Source organism: Anastrepha ludens, chromosome 3 (genome assembly GCF_028408465.1).
Source record: "Anastrepha ludens isolate Willacy chromosome 3, idAnaLude1.1, whole genome shotgun sequence".
Taxonomy (NCBI): Eukaryota; Metazoa; Arthropoda; class Insecta; order Diptera; family Tephritidae; genus Anastrepha; species Anastrepha ludens.
Genome location: NC_071499.1, coordinates 104,261,151 through 104,280,210, shown reverse-complemented (window position 1 = coordinate 104,280,210; position 19,060 = coordinate 104,261,151). Strand labels below are relative to the sequence as shown.

The 19,060-nt window shown below is 39.4% G+C and overlaps 2 protein-coding genes across 2 annotated transcripts; both read left to right on the top strand.

Moving 5' to 3' along the window:
- The first annotated feature begins 78 nt into the window (after positions 1-78).
- Positions 79-2,926, top strand: LOC128858673 (G2/mitotic-specific cyclin-A-like). The gene has a single exon (XM_054095124.1). It carries the CDS (start codon positions 531-533, stop codon positions 2,010-2,012), a length of 1,482 nt encoding a protein of 493 aa, XP_053951099.1. The 5' UTR covers positions 79-530; the 3' UTR covers positions 2,013-2,926.
- Positions 2,927-6,937: 4,011 nt separating this feature from the next.
- LOC128856665 (tectonic-like complex member Mks1) lies at positions 6,938-9,047 on the top strand. Its single transcript, XM_054091978.1, has one exon. It carries the CDS (start codon positions 7,124-7,126, stop codon positions 8,606-8,608), a length of 1,485 nt encoding a protein of 494 aa, XP_053947953.1. The 5' UTR covers positions 6,938-7,123; the 3' UTR covers positions 8,609-9,047.
- Positions 9,048-19,060: the final 10,013 nt, after the last annotated feature.

Here is a 19,060-nt window from a genome sequence, read left to right as displayed (position 1 = left end):
TAACGCTTTGAACTGAGAAAGACGGCGCAATACAAGTTTGATTTATTAAGGTGTGGCAACCACCCAGCTGAGTTTTTCGCCGTAGATTTGAACAGAGTCAAAATGACTGGTTTTGCTTGTGTTCGGGGTGGATTTATTCATCTTGGCGCAAATTTTAAAAATAATTTCACTGACGAATGAAGAAATAATTAAGTTTGTCGAGTGAGAAATTCACGGGTGTATACATGTTAATTAAATTAACCGGTCACCGCAAGTTATACTTAAATAATAAGGCAGCGCAGGGCCGAATGAAATATCCATTTATTTAACTGCAGTTCCGAAATAGCGTGGTGACCATATAATTCAAAAAGTTTTACGGAGTTAAGTGATATCAGAAATTTAAGCAGTCGACGTAAATTAAATCGTGCCCGTATACGACATTTGTCGAAATTGAAGCGACACAAACAGCACACGAATTCCGCTTTGAATCGAACATAAGGGGTAAAGAGAGATAAAAACTAGCAGTACATAAAAAAAAGGATAATTTCATAATGGCCACTTTCCACATCGATCAAGATGCAGAGAAGGAGAATCCACAAATGAATGCGGTATTAAAAGAAAAAACCCTGGCTACCGCCGGAAATAGAGTGAATCCCATTCAGCCTTCTGTACTTGGAGGTGCCATTCTGCCAGTTAAGGGAAATCAGATTGATGGTATGCGGAGCACTAACATGGCAGTGCTAAATGCAAATTCAAATAACGGACATGGGCGCAAGACAGCTGGTGGTATGGTAGGTAGCAAAGTGGCATTTCGAGAGGTTGGAAATGCACAAATACACAATAATAATACCGTAATATTAGCAGCAGCGGCAACAAACGGTAACAAAAATAACTTTAGTGATGCTTCGCTGGTTTACGCTGACGATGAATGCGTTTTTGAATCTACGCCAATGTCTGTGTCCGAGGTGCTTTCGCCGATGTCCGTTGATCGTTCCCTAGCTGGTATTACTCAGCAATCCGATGTGTTTGAGGATGACAATGACGACAAAAAAGTCGCTGATTTAACTACCGAAGAGGAGGAACGAAAACGACGCCTCCTCATTCCTCGTAATGATCGACAACGTTTCTTTGAAGTTCTGGAATACCAAAGAAATATCTTAGAATATTTCCTTGAAAGTGAGAAGAAGCGTCGACCTAAACCGTACTATATGCGTCGCCAGGCTGATATTAATCATTCAATGCGCACAATTCTCGTGGATTGGCTGGTAGAAGTGTCCGAGGAGTACAATTTAGATACAGAAACTTTATACCTATCCGTATCGTATATTGACCGTTTCCTTAGCCAAATGTCAGTAGTGCGCAGCAAATTGCAACTGGTTGGTACAGCAGCCATGTTCATTGCATCGAAATATGAGGAAATTTACCCACCAGATGTCGGTGAATTCGTGTTCATTACAGATGATACCTACAACAAAGCACAAGTGTTACGCATGGAACAGATTATTTTGAAAATTTTAGCATTTGACTTGTGCACACCGACGGCTTTCGTGTTTGTGAACACTTATGCTACGCTGCTAGACATGACAGACAAGCTTAAATTTCTGACGCAATATATTTGTGAATTGTCACTTCTGGAAGCTGATCCCTATTTACGTTTCCTACCGTCGTTGATATCTGCTGCTGCCCATGCATTGGCAAGACATCTGTTGGATTACACGATTTGGACAGTTGAACTGGAAGAATTAACAACGTACTCTTTAGAAGACCTTAAAGAAGTCCTCTTGCATCTCTGTAAATCGCATAATGCTGCTACAAAACTACCGCAACAGGCTATACAAGAAAAATACAAGGCCGATAAGTATAAAAAGGTATCAACAATCACACCTATTGAACTGGATGAAGAAGCATTTGAACTTATTTTACGCAAAAACAATGAATTGCAAGGAATTAGAAGGGAAGAAATAGACGAAAAGCCCGAATCGAGGACAAATAACGAACATATACGGCGGACGATCTCTCTGATGTTCAATTGATCCAAATAAGATGAGCGGACACATCTCAATACCTACTTTAAAAGTTTTTCGAGTTTGTTGAGAAACGCTTAATAGTACTTGTTCATATTTTATATTTCCTCTTATATTTTTGTTTGTGTTAAGGGTTGGCTAAATTTCCGATTCAAGCATATTTTCTCAGGTCGTAAAACTTTAATTTGAAAATTAAACTTATATGATTGCTGTAGTCGCAAGACAAAAATATAAAGAATTTAAATGGTAACATACTTACATAAAAAATTCGCTGCAGTAAAAGTTAAAGCTGTAAAACACGAGTATTAGTTCGGCTAATAAAAGTCATTTCATATAAAAGTTATTTCAGAAAATGTGAAAAATAAGTATGCAACTACGTCAATCATATTTACTTATAATTCATGGGATTTATATACAAACTGTTGAAGCGTTTGCTTGAGTATAATAATTTATCCATTATTTGTATGTATTTACTTGTGGAGTCATTACGAACAACCGTCAACGGTTTCTTTATTAAAAACAAAACAATTTTTAATTGTTCCCGCCAATCCTTATCCGAAATATCTAATGAAGTAGTTTGTCTAGATTTTTAACTGTAAGTTTTTATTTTTATTATAAGTTGTTATTTATATTTTTGTCTTTTTATACGATTTTACTATCCTACATATTAACGATTTTAAAAATCCACAAAGGATTAGTAATCCGGTTTGGCAAACAAAACATGAGCTTATTAAATACTGTAATTCATATACAAAATTACACATATTTATGTAATGTCGCAAAGGAGGTATGTCCACTAAGATAATATCTTTAAGAATTCTGGCATACAGTATAAAACATTGAATGCTTGTAATATGCGTTGAACTTTTTCCAGATTATCCATGAATAATCTCACTAGTAAAAATTTTGCGAGTTGGTCCAATGTTGGCAAGCGATTTGCATAGGCTTGATCTTTGAAAATGTTTACTATACAGCTTTGGTAGTATGATTTGGCCACGCGGTTTGGTTATGGCATTCGATGCTTGGACATAACCGATCGTGTAATACAATAATTTAAAATTTGTGGCTCTGTTTAGAATAGTTTGCTTATCAAAAAATAATATTGTAATAAACAAAGCAACTGCACTGAGGTGTATACATATAATGCTAGCTATGGTATAAAAACGCTGTATAACATATAATAATATAATATTTTTAAAATAATAAATATATTCAGTCAAATATGTAAAATAAACAGTCTAATAATCTCTCTCGAACGATGAACTGCACGAACGATTCATCTGCAAACGATATCAAAGGAAAAGTTAGCAACAAGCTATCAACGTCCCAACTTGCATACAGCAAAGACAAGTCAGTGGAAACAGCGCTCCACGCGCTAGTTGACACGGTTGAGAAATCCCTTCAGTATAAGAAGTACACCCTCGTTGCTTGTCTAGACATCGAGGGTACCTTCAATAATATATACATATCTGGAAGCGATTACGAATTTGCCAACGGAAATGGGAGTAAACAGTGCGCTAGTCTCGTTTATAGAACGAATGCTAACTGGGCGAATGATAAGCGCAAATCTGAGAGACACATTCACTAAGAAATTTCCAATCAGGGGTACACCTCAAAGTGGGGTAATCTCTCCACTTCTGTGGAACCTAATTGTCAATAATCTTCTTCAAGAACTTGAAAAAAATGAGAGGGAAAATAATCTCAATGCCAATGATATTGTTATAATAATCTCGGGGGAAACAACTTCCAACATTATGTGATCATCAACAAAGATCTCTCAACAGACTATCACTTTGGTTTAAAAGTCGAGGACCTTCAAGTCCGAAAAAAGGGATCTGATACTATTTAGCATGCAACATAAAACACCTCCTCTTAAACACATATTCCTAGGAAGGAAACCACTTAGAGTAACAGAAAAGACGAAATATCTAGGACTTGTACTAGATGGGAAGCTAAATTGGGGACTCACAGTCGCAAATAGAGTACGCAAATCTATGATGGGTACAATGCCTGCGGAAGGCTAATTGGAAAGAAATGGGGACTGGAAACCAGAATAATATACTGACTTTGCACAACAGTGGTTAGGCCCATTTCTCTACTATGGTATTGTAATATGGTGGAATGCCCTTGAGAAGGGTGTGAACATCAAAAAACTTGACAAGGTTCAAAGACTAGCATCTGTTCTCATAACTGGCGTGGTGTCAATTACACCATCGAAAGCATTATATGCGGCATCAAACTTCCTGCCGGTAAATCTGCAGGCAATAAGGCTGAACTTTCTAAGTAAGTGGTCAAATAAGAGCTATGGTCACGGCAAAATCCTGGCTGGCACTTCGGAGCTTCCCGCCCTCACGACTCTCCTACTCTCAAGGGAAGAGTGGGAACGGGAGATGTAAGACAGGGCGGGTCTATCCATTTATACACAGATGACTCAAAGCTCGAGGGCAGGGTGGGCGTAGGTGTATACTCCGAGCATCTGGGGATCTCCTTCAGTTTTCGGCTCCCCGACTACTGTAGTGTCTTTCAGGCTGAACTGATGGCAATAATGAAAGCCGCGACACTAGTACAGTGTGATACGATATCTGGAAATAACATCCAAATTTTCACTGCAAGCCAGGCAGCAATAAAATCCCTCACAAAACAGTCGACAACCTCCAAGGCAGCCACGAAATGCCACACAATGGCTGAGTCATTTCGCTTATGGATAATATGGGTCTCTGGCCATCGTGCCATTGAGGGTAACTGCAGAGCCGATGAACTAGCGAGACTCGCCACCAAATTACCGTTGAGTTCATAGACAATGACATAGGCATAGCCTTACAAATATGTAAACTTCTTATCCTTGAATAAATCGTAAGGAAAGCAAACGAAAGATGGCGTAATGAAGCCACCTGCAAAATCGCCCGTCAACTGTGGCCGGCTCTCAATGCTAGACGCACAGAATCTCTGCTAACCAAAATAAGCGCAATCTTAGCACACATTTTCGGTCATAATGGGACATTGGCTAATACATAGGTAGACACGCTCAAAGGATGAGTGTGCAAGTACATGACTTCTGTAGAAGTTGTCTTGGAAGAGGAAGAGAAAAACTTGCACTTTCTGTGCCATTGTCCTGATCTATCCAGCCATTGTCCTGATCTAGGCAGATAATTTTTTAACAAATTGGAAGACCTCAGTTCTGCAGTAATAGGAGATATTCTAAAATTTTTGAAAATCACACACTGGTTTTAGGAGAAATAGGAAAAATTCTCCACGCGGCATCACAATGGGCTATGAGCCGGAGTGTGTCCCACAAGACAACCGCTTCAATCCCTTCCTGACCTAAACGATATCATTTCAGCAATCACTTTTGTGACTCTATGGTTTGTCTACGGCTTGCCTTTACGTCGATTACGCGTTCTCTTGTAAATGGATCACTGTGGAAAATGTTTCAAATCTTCGGTAGTTGTTTGAAAGTGATGAGGGGGTTAGGGGCAGTTGGAGGCCCGAAAAATTATGATTTTCAATAATTTTTTTTTTTGCTGTTAATTGCTTTATTTTTCAAAACTCAAAACATAGCATTAATACATCGTGTTTCGACTTGATTTTAGCAAAATTAAAAAAAAAAATTAATAATTGTTGTTGTAGCAGTACTTTTGCCCTGTCAGTGTAGGGTAATTTACCAGTCGTCTTCGCCTAGCTCATCTAACGGTAGACCCAGGAAACTTGCTGTTTCGACAGGTTGGGTTCAGAGGGAGTGTGTTAGATGAGGATATATGTTTAGTATGTCGGGGTCAATTCTCGATAAGTAGGAATTTAACCTGCTACCGTAGCCAGAACGTAATTGTGCCATGGTTACGCGGGAAGTTGGAGCTCTTCGTTTGCAATGGGTGGTGGTTGGACTCCGATAATGGCATTCGGAGGTCGAGAGCTTAAGAAGTTGGTAAGAATTTCCCGATGAGTGTCGGGATGTAAAAGTTATCGCTGTTTGTGTGGAGCCCCTTTCTCCAGAAGTCTCTTGCGGTGATCATCAGAAGTCCTTGGAGATTCATCTAAAATCAATCGGACAGGAAAAATTAGTTTTATTAATAGATAATCTTGTGTCTGATCGAAACTTTTTTTAATTAACAATATGGAGGCCTCAGGAAATATTTTTCAGGTTTTCGAAAAAAACCGACCATTAATTGTTTAAAAATAATCGAAATTATTGAAAAAAAATCCTTCGATCAGACACGAGTTTTTTATGTTTTTTAAAACATAGCATAGCAGCTTCCAAAATATCGATTTGCTGGTGCCTACGTAGCGTTACACCTGGCCGCTGCGACTGCGTGTACGAATGTATTTTGTTTTTGTAGTCGCTAGGCTTAGATTTTGGGTGTGGACGACATACGCATGTTGAGGCATGTGTTTTGGTTGTGTTCTAGAACATTTTAGAATGTCCATTAGAAATGTCCATTAACATTCTCTGCTAAAAATAGTTAACAGTAACATTTGTTCCTTCTCATTCCATTAACATTCTCTGCCATTAACATTCTCTGCTGTTAGTTATTTAACATTTGCTCCTTCTCATTCCATTCTCTGCTTTTATTATCCACGCACGGTGGGAAATTGGATAGCAAGCCACAGGGTGTCGCGTGTTGCGTGAAATAACGGCGAGCGTACGATAGGTCCATTAGAAATGTCCATTAACATTCTCTGCTAAAAATAGTTAACAGTAACATTTGTTCCTTCTCATTCCATTAACATTCTCTGCCATTAACATTCTCTGCTGTTAGTTATTTAACATTTGCTCCTTCTCATTCCATTCTCTGCTTTTATTATCCACGCACGGTGGGAAATTGGATAGCAAGCCACAGGGTGTCGCGTGTTGCGTGAAATAACGGCGAGCGTACGATAGGTGACGCCATACACACCTAGCCCTACGTTGGTTCAGTAAGATGGCGCTTTTCCGTTATCCGGCGTTTGTTGCTTAGTACACCGAAAATATTTTACTCGCCAGAGTACGCGTTTGAGGTAGCGAAAAAATCGTTACCAAGGGAGACGTTAATTGTAAACAAAATAATAATAGACGTCAAATAGCCGGGATTAAAATATTTAGATTTTGCATAGTTTTCTTCTGTTTGGATTTTTCCACAGGAAAGATGTTTCAAGAATTTCCCAAACACACCGGCATTTATAACATTCGGGATAGTATTGAGTGCCTGGAATTGGAAGTGCATTTTCGGCATGTCAACTCCTTGTTAACGCTGCCAAAATTTGAACCCAATCACAACAACGCGAGCAAAAGTGCTGTGAAAAAAGGTGAACGTTTCGAGCAGGTGGACAATGTGACCACCGTCACACGCATTCGCTGGCAACAAAAGCTACTCAGCCCCAGCGAAGTAGAATACTATAAAGATGAACGCAATTGCATTACCGACACACACAAAAAGTACCATCAGTGGGTATTGGCAGACGGTATGCCAACAGAAGCATCAAGCGGGGGCACAGCACCTGGCGATGTCAGCAAACGTAGTCAGAAAAATAAACGCCACAAAAAGTCAAGAAAAGCAGCGAACGCATGCCAACAGCACTGGGGCGAGATATTCACCTACGTGCATGAGGACCACTTCAGGCCCGAGAAGGCATTGCAAACGGCGAGTGCCGACAAAACTGAACAACAGCCTGTCCCTATGACGGAGGCGCTGCAGCTAATGTATGTCTATGCTGCCATTTCACCAGACACACAGCTGCTTTCGCTGGTCTGGCAGCCACTAATGCGGCAATTACACATCTATCCTGACTTCAACGACTTCGAAGCGAATCCCTATTACCTAGAAATCGACACGGATTATCGCCATTTGTACGCCTACGCCATCCGCAATGTCTCTCAGCGCAGACACATTGAAAATCCGGTGCATTTCTTGCAACTACCCGAATTGGCCACGCACTGGCAGGAGGAGCGTGACTTAAGCGCCTTGTTCGCCATGCCGCCAAAGCGCACCACGCGCGTTTCTCTGCTATTTGAATTGCGTTCAGCCAGCGGTTTCAGCTATGACAACATACATGCGCGCTACCACATCCAATTGCCGGCGCACACGTTACTGGAGGAGGGTATATTGCATGCCAGCACGCACGCCAGTTCGCCCGCTCACGGTGATAACGAGTGCTACTTCGGATACAATTGGCAATTGACACTGCTCTGCGAAGAGGAATTCAATCCTGCCCACTTGCTGCATATCTACTTCGAACTCATTTCCATCGACAGTTGGGCGCGTGAACGTGTCGAGGGCTATGCGCACTATTCCACCTATCTTCTGGCCGGCTGGAATTCGGTGAAGTTGCAGTGTTTGCGACCAGCTGAAGGCCTACTGGAGTCATGGTCGCGCTACTTGATTGGCGGTCGTCGAAAATTTGATTTTATGCGGTACTACACAGATACGAGCGAGGATGCACCGCTGCAATGTCGCTATGGTTGTCGTATGGAAAGCACGGGACAGCTTGAGCTTACCTGTCAACGTTTCACGCAACGCAACTGTGAACTGCTGCAACCGTGTGCGAATCGCACGAGCGGAATGACCTTGGATGATATAATGATGGCATACCGTGAGGCGCGCAGACGTCTGGAGGCTGTGGTGTTAAAGTGATATCCTAAAAATTGGAGCAAGCGAATAAAATACTTTTATATAAAACAACCATAAAATTAGATTTTATAAAAAATTCTTAATTAATATTTGTGGCCAGTGAATTTATCCTTTCGCTCAAGGAAGGGTTTGATAAATAAACGGTATGGAATATAAAAAAATCAAGCGAAAAAAATTCAAGCAGGCCATAAATTGAAAAGGCACAATTCAGCTGTGTTAATCCATGGAAAAGCAATAGTTAAAGTGTAAAACTGAGCAAAATTAAGCACCCTAACGGAAGTTGTTATAATTTTTGCAAATAGCGGTGTACGTCAATCATTGAATCTATTATAGGTGGTATCCAAGGCGAATTGAGTACTGGAGGTGGCGCCATTAAAAACAGTTACTTTACTCTAACGTCAGCTCCCTTATGTAATACAAAACAAACAAAAGCAGGAGAAATTGCATGTTTGTGAAAATTCAGTGAATGGCTTGGTAAAATTGTGATTTGTGAGATTTAAACTAATCAAACTAATGAAAACGAAATGCCGCGTGTTAAATTGTAAAAACACAAATAAATATAAAGCTTTCAAATGCAATTTTTTGCGTTTTTATGTGGAAGCTTGCCACGGCGTGTATGTGTGTGTATATAATTGCTTGTGTTTGGTTGTTTCCACTGTTTTCGTCTACTTTTCTTCTTCACAAACAAGTAATTAACCTTCCTTTTGTTTGTTTATTGATGAACTCTTACGACACAGCGAATTCGGAAGGCGCAATGTTATTCTCTATCATTATTGGGTGGTATCGGTAATTCAGCTGATTTGTTTTTTTTTTTTCGACGTGTCCATGTGGCTGTCAGCCCAGAATGAATCAAGCGAATTCATCATTTGTTTTCTAGTTTTCCAAATCTTTGCTTTGACAATCAAACGTACAAAACATTGTTGTTGGTTTAGTGCCACCACCTTTAATGAATGCGCCTTGGCCACAGCATACAAACTACGTGTCTGTTGATGGAGCGCGTAAAGGTCAAAATAAAGATTTCCATCACTTCAAATCATTAATTGTATGTAGTGAAAATGTTATTCAACGGATTGCGATATGCGCAAAGAATGAAACGAATACCATCCAACAACCATCGAATTCTCCTGATATTTCTCCCTGGGGTTTTTTCTGTCTGCTCGAGTCAAAAAACCGCTACGGTGCACGCATTTTAGCAGTCGAATTGAAGTAGTGGAAAAATCGAAGACGACTCTGATGTCTGTACCGAAAATATAAGTAGAGTTCTAGAAATGTTTCGAGATCTGGACGTTGGCATATTAGGTGATTAAATAAGTTTTGCGGTTCGATTAGAGAAGGCCAAACATTTTTTTTATGTTACGTTGGTACCCCCTTTATGTTAACAGATGTGAAGTTTCATTTCAATCTGTCAATTCACTGTTTACTAACCGAGGTGTTACAGTGTTTTCTGCAATAGAAAAAAATCAAGTCTCGTGAAGTGATAGAATTTTTATTTTTGAAAGTCTTAAAAGCGAATGAAATTTATGAACGAATGTTGAAAATGTATAAAGACTTTTCGCCATCAATTAGTACAGTAGAAAGATGGGTTGCTAAATTTAAACGTGGGCGTACAAGCATTGAAGACGATTCACGTCGAGGACGTCCAGCAACATAACCAGAAATCGTAGATAAAATACAGGATATCGTATTGGAAAATTCGAGTGACTGAAAGAGATTTAGTAGAAGCCCTAGGCATCTCACTGGGCACGGACCTATTGGGGACTGAAGTATTAGGTTTTAGAAAACTACGCACACAGTGGGTGCAGCATTCGCTAATAATGGTACAAAAACACATTCGAATGCGACTTTCTCAGCAACATTTAGAGCTTTAAAGTGGATTTTGTGCATCGATTCATCCCTATGGATGAGACTTGGGTCTATCACCATGATCCTAAATCACAACAGGAGACTAAAGAGTGGAGTCAACATAGTTCTGTGGCTCCGAACCGTGTTTGTGTCCAGAAATCGGTCAAGAAGGTGTTAGCATCAGTTTTTTTGGGATGCGAAAGGAATTTTGTTTGTGGATTACGAGCAAACTGATAAAACAATAAATTTTGAATATTATTTTAACTTTATAGACCAGCGGAAGGAAAAATTTCGTGAGAAAAGAAGCAGATTTTCATAAGGACAATACACCGTGTCACAAGAGCATTTTAGCAATGGCTAAAATCCATGAATTAAAGATCGAATTGTTGGAGAATCCACCGTTTTTACCACATTTGGTCTTCCATCTGTATCCAAGCCTAAAAAAATGCATGCGTGGAAGGAGTTTTTTTATCAAATTATCTCAATAACTATGGTTTGACAGCTGAGAATGGTAAACTGTGTTGACATTTCGGTTCATTAAGGTTTGGCAAGTCATCATGAATCGTTTAACTGCAAATTTTGGAAGTTTATAGAGCACTAGCGGCATCTTCGGTTCTTACCGTTCGTATCATTCTTCGAAATGTGGAGGAGCTGCCGCTACGGTGAATGGAGAGCGCTATCGAGCTATGCTGAGATCGGTCAATAACTTTTCGAGTTATCGTGTACGCCAATTCGAAAAATATAGTTTTGAGCAAAACGCGTCTAAAGTCGGCAACGTAACTATACCTATCCCAGCGCTCCAAAGCAAAGAATAGAGTCGTCACGGTTGACGATCTATATACCGGCTGAACGATATGAAGTGTTACCAACTTCACACTGCTTGTATCTGTAAAACAGCTCATTACATCAATGTCAAAATTTTTCTAATGACAGTTCAATATATTGTTTATAAGCCATCAAAAGCCTTTGCGTCTCAGTTTTGATGAATTTTTTTTTCTGTGATGGCCAAAGAACTGAAAACATCGCAAGACAGCATTCGACGCATATTGAAAAATGAGCTCAAGGTCAAGGTTTACAAGTTCCAAAAAGCACCCGATCTTTCACCCCAGCAAAAAAAAGTTCGGTGCGAAAGAGCAAAGGAGTTGTTGCGCTTGCACGAACGTGGCGAATTTCTTAACATTGTGTTTTCTGATGACAAAAATTTCCCAATTGAGCAGTTCATAAACACTCAAAACGATCGTCTTTATTTCACCGAACGCTCATACCAGAATTTGGGCCTACGTTTGGCCACTCGAAGCAATTTCCCATCACAAGTAATGGTTTGGGCCGCAGTGACCGCTGATGGACGCTCTCCAATCGTTTTTATCGAGCCTGGTATCAAAGTGAATGCGACTTATTATCAGGAAAATGATTTAGAAGCTGCTTTAGAGCCGTGGACACGAAAACATTTCGATCGTAGACCATGGACGTTCCAACAGGACTCGGCACCGTCTTATAAAGCTCATGTGAACCAAGAATGGTTAAAAAATCATGTTCCACACTTTATTTCGTCCACACAGTGGCTTTGGGATTCGCCAGACGCAATTCCGATGGACTATTCCATCTGGTCCATTTTGGAGAGCAAAGTGAGGACTAAAAAATATGCCAGTATGGATGCGCTAAAAAAGCGATCATACGAGAATGGGCTAAAATACCTCAAGATCACATTCGTGCAGCACGCAACTCTTGTTTTGACCGGTTTTAGGCTATAGTCAAGGCAAAAGGTGGTCATATCGAGCTAAAGTGAATATATATTAAAACTGTAATCATTTTTGAACAATTTTGTCTTTGAAATCAATAAAAACTAATTTCACACAAAAAATGTATGGTGTTTTGAATAGGTAACACTTCATATTGTTCACCCTGTAATATAAGAAATACTTAAATTTACGTTCTGAAAATTTGTTGACATATTCTTAAAGGATTATATTAACATTTTATGAAAAAAAATTGTTTTTTTCGAAAATTTTATCTTAACAATCGATGTATTGTAAAATTCCAGCCACCATTGACGCCATACGGCGTCATATGCCGGATATTATATCCAAAAAATAAATGCCATGAAATTATCTAACAGATTATAATAAAAAAAGTTCTCAGGCTCTTAAAAATATAATACCCTGGCACGCGTTTATATAAATATGGCATAAAAGAGCACGAAAGTAAATAGAAATGCCGCTTCTTTATTTAATATTACTTTGGTTTACTTGTTTACATTTGATTTTTATCTTTTAACTACTAATTTAAAAAAAAAAGCTACACACATACATATTTTTGTGTAAAATCGCTCGAATTTTTTTTTTTGCAATTGCTATTTTTTTTTGTTGGTAGAAATGATTATAAAAACATCTGTCCTAGAAATACAAATACGAGTATTAGCAGGCAAAAGGTAGAGAAGAATGGCGAATCAGAACAACCCAAATGGCTGAATAAGTAAATGGATAAATAAATGAAAAGGAATACACTTAATTATGAGCTTATTCGTATTCGTATTCGCATAGGCAATGGTAAACAAAACGGCACCGGCATATTCTCTATCCTTGAATAGTTGAGTGACTTAATGGCAAAATTCGTTGTTACTGTGGCTTTTAAAGCATTCAAATGCTATGCCGTAGTGAAAAGGAGCGGAAAGCCTAATTAGCATGTCCGGTCGGAGGTCGGGAACTAACTTAATTGGCTGTTGGTGGGGTGGCATTTTATGCTGATTCAGGGTTTAAATATATTCAGTATAAGAAAAATTGGTGGTCAAATTAAGGTTTAAGAAATTTTCCACAAAAAAATGCGCTCATCCATGACCCAGCGCCAAGTGTATGTGTTAACGATATTAAATATTAGTCTTAAATTAAGTAGCTTTTACCCTTTTATACTTTATATTTGATAAATTTTATCAGCTTAAAAATATTTAATAATCCTTTTCACAACTGTTACATTTATGCCTAAAAATATTTAGGTAGGTTGGAAGAAGCGACAGTCGGTCTTTAAACCAACTCACTTACACCGTTGCCGCTCCATTATGATACTACAGGAGTAGTTTACCTGCTATTACAAGATAAACCATTTTGTTTTAAGGAAAACCCGTTGACCTGGCTGACACTTACATATGTATGTCGCTAAGGTTGTCAGTCGACGCCATCCGGCTGGTAATAAACACGAAAAACGAGGCTATAAGAAGACCAGGTGGGACTTATTGCACTGTTGTAACTATAGATATCAAAGCCACTGTTGTAACAAACGCGCTAACACGACTACTGCCGAATATGGGGGGAGCACAAGGCGCCAGACGAAGACTTCTCAGTTACAGACGCCATCTTACGTGATTGCTGTTGCCGCACCAATATGGTCCCTAGCTCGAGATATACTCCTGCGCGCTGCCAGACAAGTCTATAGGACAAGCGCGCTGTGAGTAGCCTATGCCTATAAGACAGTATCCCAAGACGTAATTTGTGTTATTGCCGAGAAAAATTCCTCTGGACATACGTGCACGCGAATTACATCATTCATCATTTCTTTGGCAGATCAGGCGCAAAGGGGCAGAAACGAGAAACGAGAACGAAGCTCAACGCTTATTGAATGGTAACGAAGATGGGATTCATCTTCCACTGGCCGCTGGACACAGGAGCTCATCCCGAACGTCGAACCATGGTTGCATGTAGATTTTGAGAGGTTGACTTTTACTTAATACAGTTGCTGACGGGACATGGATGCTTTCAACATTATCTGCACAGATTTGGTCTGACGGCTCCACCATATTGCTCCACCTGCCTTGAAGAGCTCGAAGACGCAAATCACGTTCTATTCCACTGTCCGCGGTTCGCAAGTCGGCGCGAGAAGTTAATCCTGGTGTGTGGCATAGTCTTCCACCGGGCCAGGTAGTCAATAAAATATGATATAAGAATATTATACTAGTTTACGAATTTTCACTTTCAAAAATGGTCCTCGACCAAAACGCGTTTTTAGACTAATTTGAGGTCGCTGAAACCAAAAATAACTTTTATTTTTTTTTCAGACAAACTTAGGCTTAAAATGTAGGTGACAAAATTATCTTTCAGAAAACCTATCTTATGTCGACATAAAAAGATTTTTTGTTCCAGAAAAAAGTTAATACCTAAACTTTGATAATTTAGTAAAAAACATCAAAAATGCCTTTTTTTTACTTTCAACAGCTGTTTTGCGAAAACTACGACTTCCATTGACACGAATTATATATTGCCATGTAGGCTATATGTGTGCCTTTCGAAATTTATGCACTTCAAAGAAATGGGGCGCACTGTTTTCGAGATTGCAGGTAATAACTCCACTTTTGCCCGGTTTTTTGGGAATATCTCGGAAACCGTCCTTTGAAAAAAAAAAAATAAAATTCATTATATTTCATATAAGTTTAAAAAACGCTTTTTGGTTGAGGACCACTTTTGGTGTAAACTTGTGTTATTTATCCGTTTTAAAGCGTTTGAGAGATGCTGTACGTCGCAAACGGCCGGAAATGTGGGCAAACAATTCTTCATTCATTTAGAAGCAGAGTTTCAGTGGAGGTCAACTAAAGATGAACTGACGACAATCAAGACGCCTGAGTTTATCACTTACGTCTAAATCATACACTGACAAGATGGTATTGGCCATGACATTACCGTATTTTCGCTGTTTCTTTTGATCCCACTTATAGTGAAAACGATTGGAGACTATCTTCGACATATTACCTTCATACGCCCCAGGCAGAGGAGCTAGACGCAGGTTCCTGTTGCGATCAATAGACACAATCACGGTCCTAGCCGAAGAGAGGAGGTCATCAGTATTATTCAAGAATGATGAACGAAACCATATAAACCTAGTAGCACGCGGGACAATTACAAAGAAGATGTATTGACAGGTTCGTCCTCCTCATTATTTCAGCTTTTGGGATAGTTGAAATGAGTTACATTGAATCTTTGAGAGGGGTGTACTCACGATCTCCATACCAAGGGAGAGGCGAGTGGTTGTGCCCTCTCTCTTTAATTTATGTGCCTTACAATTCCCTTGTATGTCACTTGCACCTAATATCAAGTGGATGCGGAAATATTTCGCCATCTCCTTAAGAGATGCCCAATATTTGCGAGCATTGATGGAATTAGTGACATCCTCACCAAGAGATTTAAGCGCCGATTGGCTATCGGAATAAATATAAATTTCTCTAAAGGTAGCCATATTTTTGCCTAACCAAACAGTTACTTCATTAACCCGGGAAGTCCCATAACTTTTTTTGGTTTGGATTTTTGTAAAATGTTGTATACTTATGTATTTCGATCTCCTGAGCACGAAAATGAAGTCCGTTTTCATTTTCCTCGCTTCGATTTTCCGGAAAATGCGGAAAACTAGCGTTACCATATGGTAATCGTGGGACCTCTAGACAACATTGTTATCTTTCCATTTCACCAAACAAATACCAGTGCTTTTCATTTCAATTGATTCAGAGTAACCTCTTTCCATTGACTTAAAGTCTTTTTTATGCACTAGTGGACAGCTTGCTGGAATTCTGTTTTCTCGGATTGTCCCAGTACCATTATATCCGCATGACTTGAGATATGCCAACAGAGGATAACTAGTAAACAGGTTATCGAAATAAAACTGGAATGACAGCGATTTCAATTCATCAGGAAAATCGTCGATCATGCTGAATAAAGGAGCGGCGCATTTTCCAAACTTTACTTCATACTCCAAATTCGATCGAGGATTCTTCCCCTGGTAAATTTCAAAATTCACTAAATAACCAGATGGAGTGCATAGGGACCAGACTTTATATCCAAATCGTAATGGTTTGCCCTTTATAAATTGCTTGCATCCATGTTTACCAAAATAGGATATCATACTTTCGTAGAAAGAAAGATTTTGTTCCGGATGGAAATTTTCTATCATTTTTGCTTTCAAATGATCCGTAAGAGGACGCAGTTTCCACATTTTGTCAGGATTTGGGGCGTCTTTTGAAGAAGCCTTGGAATTTTCTTCGAAGTGGAGATTTTGCAAAATTTCTTGAAAACGATTCCGACGCATGGTGTTACTGACAAGATTGTTCCGAATGTCTTCATCCTGACTCCACAAATGTTTGTAATTGGAGTGATAATTGTAGCCAGTGACGATCAATATGCCTATGAATGAAAGTTCGCTGACTGTTATATTTGGGTTCGGTCTATTCTGTTCCACCGAATATAACGCACTTTGTTCGCAAATATGTTCCAATAACGTGTCATCAAAAAATTCTTCAAACTGTTCGTGTGTCAGTGAATCGCGACAATCTTGGAAAAATTGGAATTAGTGATGACGATTTCTTCTTGACCCATTCAAATACAGTTTCCTTGTTTCCTGATGGCAATGCAACGTTTGCAGGTTTCGGTTCAATTGTACGTAAGCGCTTCCTCATTGGAGATTCTAAACGATTAGCCGTTGTTTCTTCATCCTCCATCTCATTATAAGTGTCTTCAACCTCAATAACAGGCAAATCTCCTGTATTTGGTGCTGAAAAATTTAGAGTTTATAAGATTAAAATGATGGTATGCTTATACCGTCTCTAAACATGCCTCCCATATACTCCTCTTCATCGAAACCTTGCATACGTCGCCCACTAGCCATAACAACTTCGCAGCCACCTCTTAGCTGAGCCGGGCAAACATTATCTGGAATGCCCGCACAATCATATTCAGCGTCATCTTCGCCAGATTCGTTGCCATCCACAGGAGGCTCGATATAAAGAGTGGTTGGAATATCACACAGTTGATTTTGATCATCTGCTTCAACGAGTTCTTGAATGAAATCAAGCATTTCTTGCAACGATAAACCGCTGTAATTCACAAAATATCAATAAATATGATCAAAAATCTCAAAAAAAAAACTACACCAAACGTAACTAAAACCCTGCACCCTAGACGTCCCACGGTTACCATATGGTAACGCCTTGAGTAAAATACAAAAAAGTTACACAAAAAATCAAATTTCAAACAAAACTAAACTTGCATTTACTAGTTTCTTTCATTAGCTACCAACTGATGCAATTTTTTTGGAAATATATCAAAAAAGCAAAAAGTTATTCATATACTTACCGACGTGCCATGTTAAAAAACCACAATAATTCACTTTTTTTCACCTGAGCTCGACGTCTTATAGTTTTGCTAGCTGCACTAAAAATAACAAAAAACTTATGTTTTTCCGTGAGCTGCATTTATTCTGCGTAAAATACAGTTATTCTTTTTTGTTTTTATTAGTTCAGACATTTATTATTATTTAGTTCAGACATAATACGTGAAATTGCAACGGCATGTTTGCATTACCATATGGTAATCGTGGGAAGATTCGGGTTAAGGGCTAGAGTTTCAGCCTGAAATACGCTACAGTGATTAGGATGACGAGCCAAACCACTTAATTCTTACAGCAGACGCAAAAGCCAACTTATTGCCAAACTTCACGAATTTTTCGCACAATATTAACTTATTATAAAAATCCATTAACTGCAATAACCTCCGCGATTCGTGTGCGGAAACGATTGCATGTCCGAATCAATTGCGCCTTATTCATATTGACCATAACGGTATTAATTGTAACGTTCAGGGAAGGAATGGTTTAAGAGAATGCTTATTGGTTTCACGCTCAACTACGTCCCATAAGTGGTATAATCCAGGGGATTAAGGTCTGAGAAGTAAGACGCCCATAAGTTCGACGCTATGTCATAGAAATTTTCGGCCTTCCAATCTTGTGTCGCCAACGCTTTGTGTGAAAAGACAGAGTCTTTCTGAAAATTGTAGGGATATCTCCCTCGCAAGGGTTCTTATTGATTTTGAAGGGTCCTCGTCAATGATCACTTGCACTTCTTGAATAAATTCTGCGGATCGGACATTGTCAAAACGTTCCACGTTTTTTTTTTTTTTGCGTTTTGCAATAGATTCTGCATCGCCGCCTGATGCTTCCAATTCACGGCGAACCTTATAAACGAATGAAAGGCTGCATTAAAGAAAATTAGAGATTTCTATATCGGTGTAATTTGCACAAATAGCGACGATAACTACATGTCTCCTCATTTCTTGAGTTAAGTTGCAGTCCTTCATGGTTTAACTGAAATAGGGCAAAAAGAAAAATAATGGTTTCGGGAAGTTATAGCCACTTTAATTGGCAGTAACAATCCGTTACCGAGTTCCACCTTGTCGAAAAATGTCTCGTCAGGCTCGTCTGTTTTTCGAGCCAAGAGAAGCCAGGCCATCTTCAATTTGGTCCTTCCACCGGACACGAGGAAGTCCACTTTGCCGTCGACCGCCAATTATAGCCCCAAACACCTACTTCGCCAGAGCAGTTCCTTCCATACGAGCGACGTGGTCCAGCCACCTTAGACGCTGCGGGGTGACTCGTTTGGCTATGTCAATATCTCCGTAAAGCTCATACATCTCGTGGTTCGTTCGAATGCAGCAACCGTCATCTACGCGAACAGGGCCAAACATCTTGCGAAGTACTTTCGTCTCGAAAACTCCATGCAGCATCTGATTGTTCGACTGTCCAGGCTTCAGCGCCATAGACAAGCACCAGGGTAAGTATCTTTGCTTCTTAAAATAAGAAAAATATTAA

Bases quoted from the DNA above. Each gene is read 5' to 3' on its own strand.
- LOC128858673 (XM_054095124.1), top strand. From the start codon at position 531: ATGGCCACTTTCCACATCGATCAAGATGCAGAGAAGGAGAATCCACAA.
- LOC128856665 (XM_054091978.1), top strand. From the start codon at position 7,124: ATGTTTCAAGAATTTCCCAAACACACCGGCATTTATAACATTCGGGAT.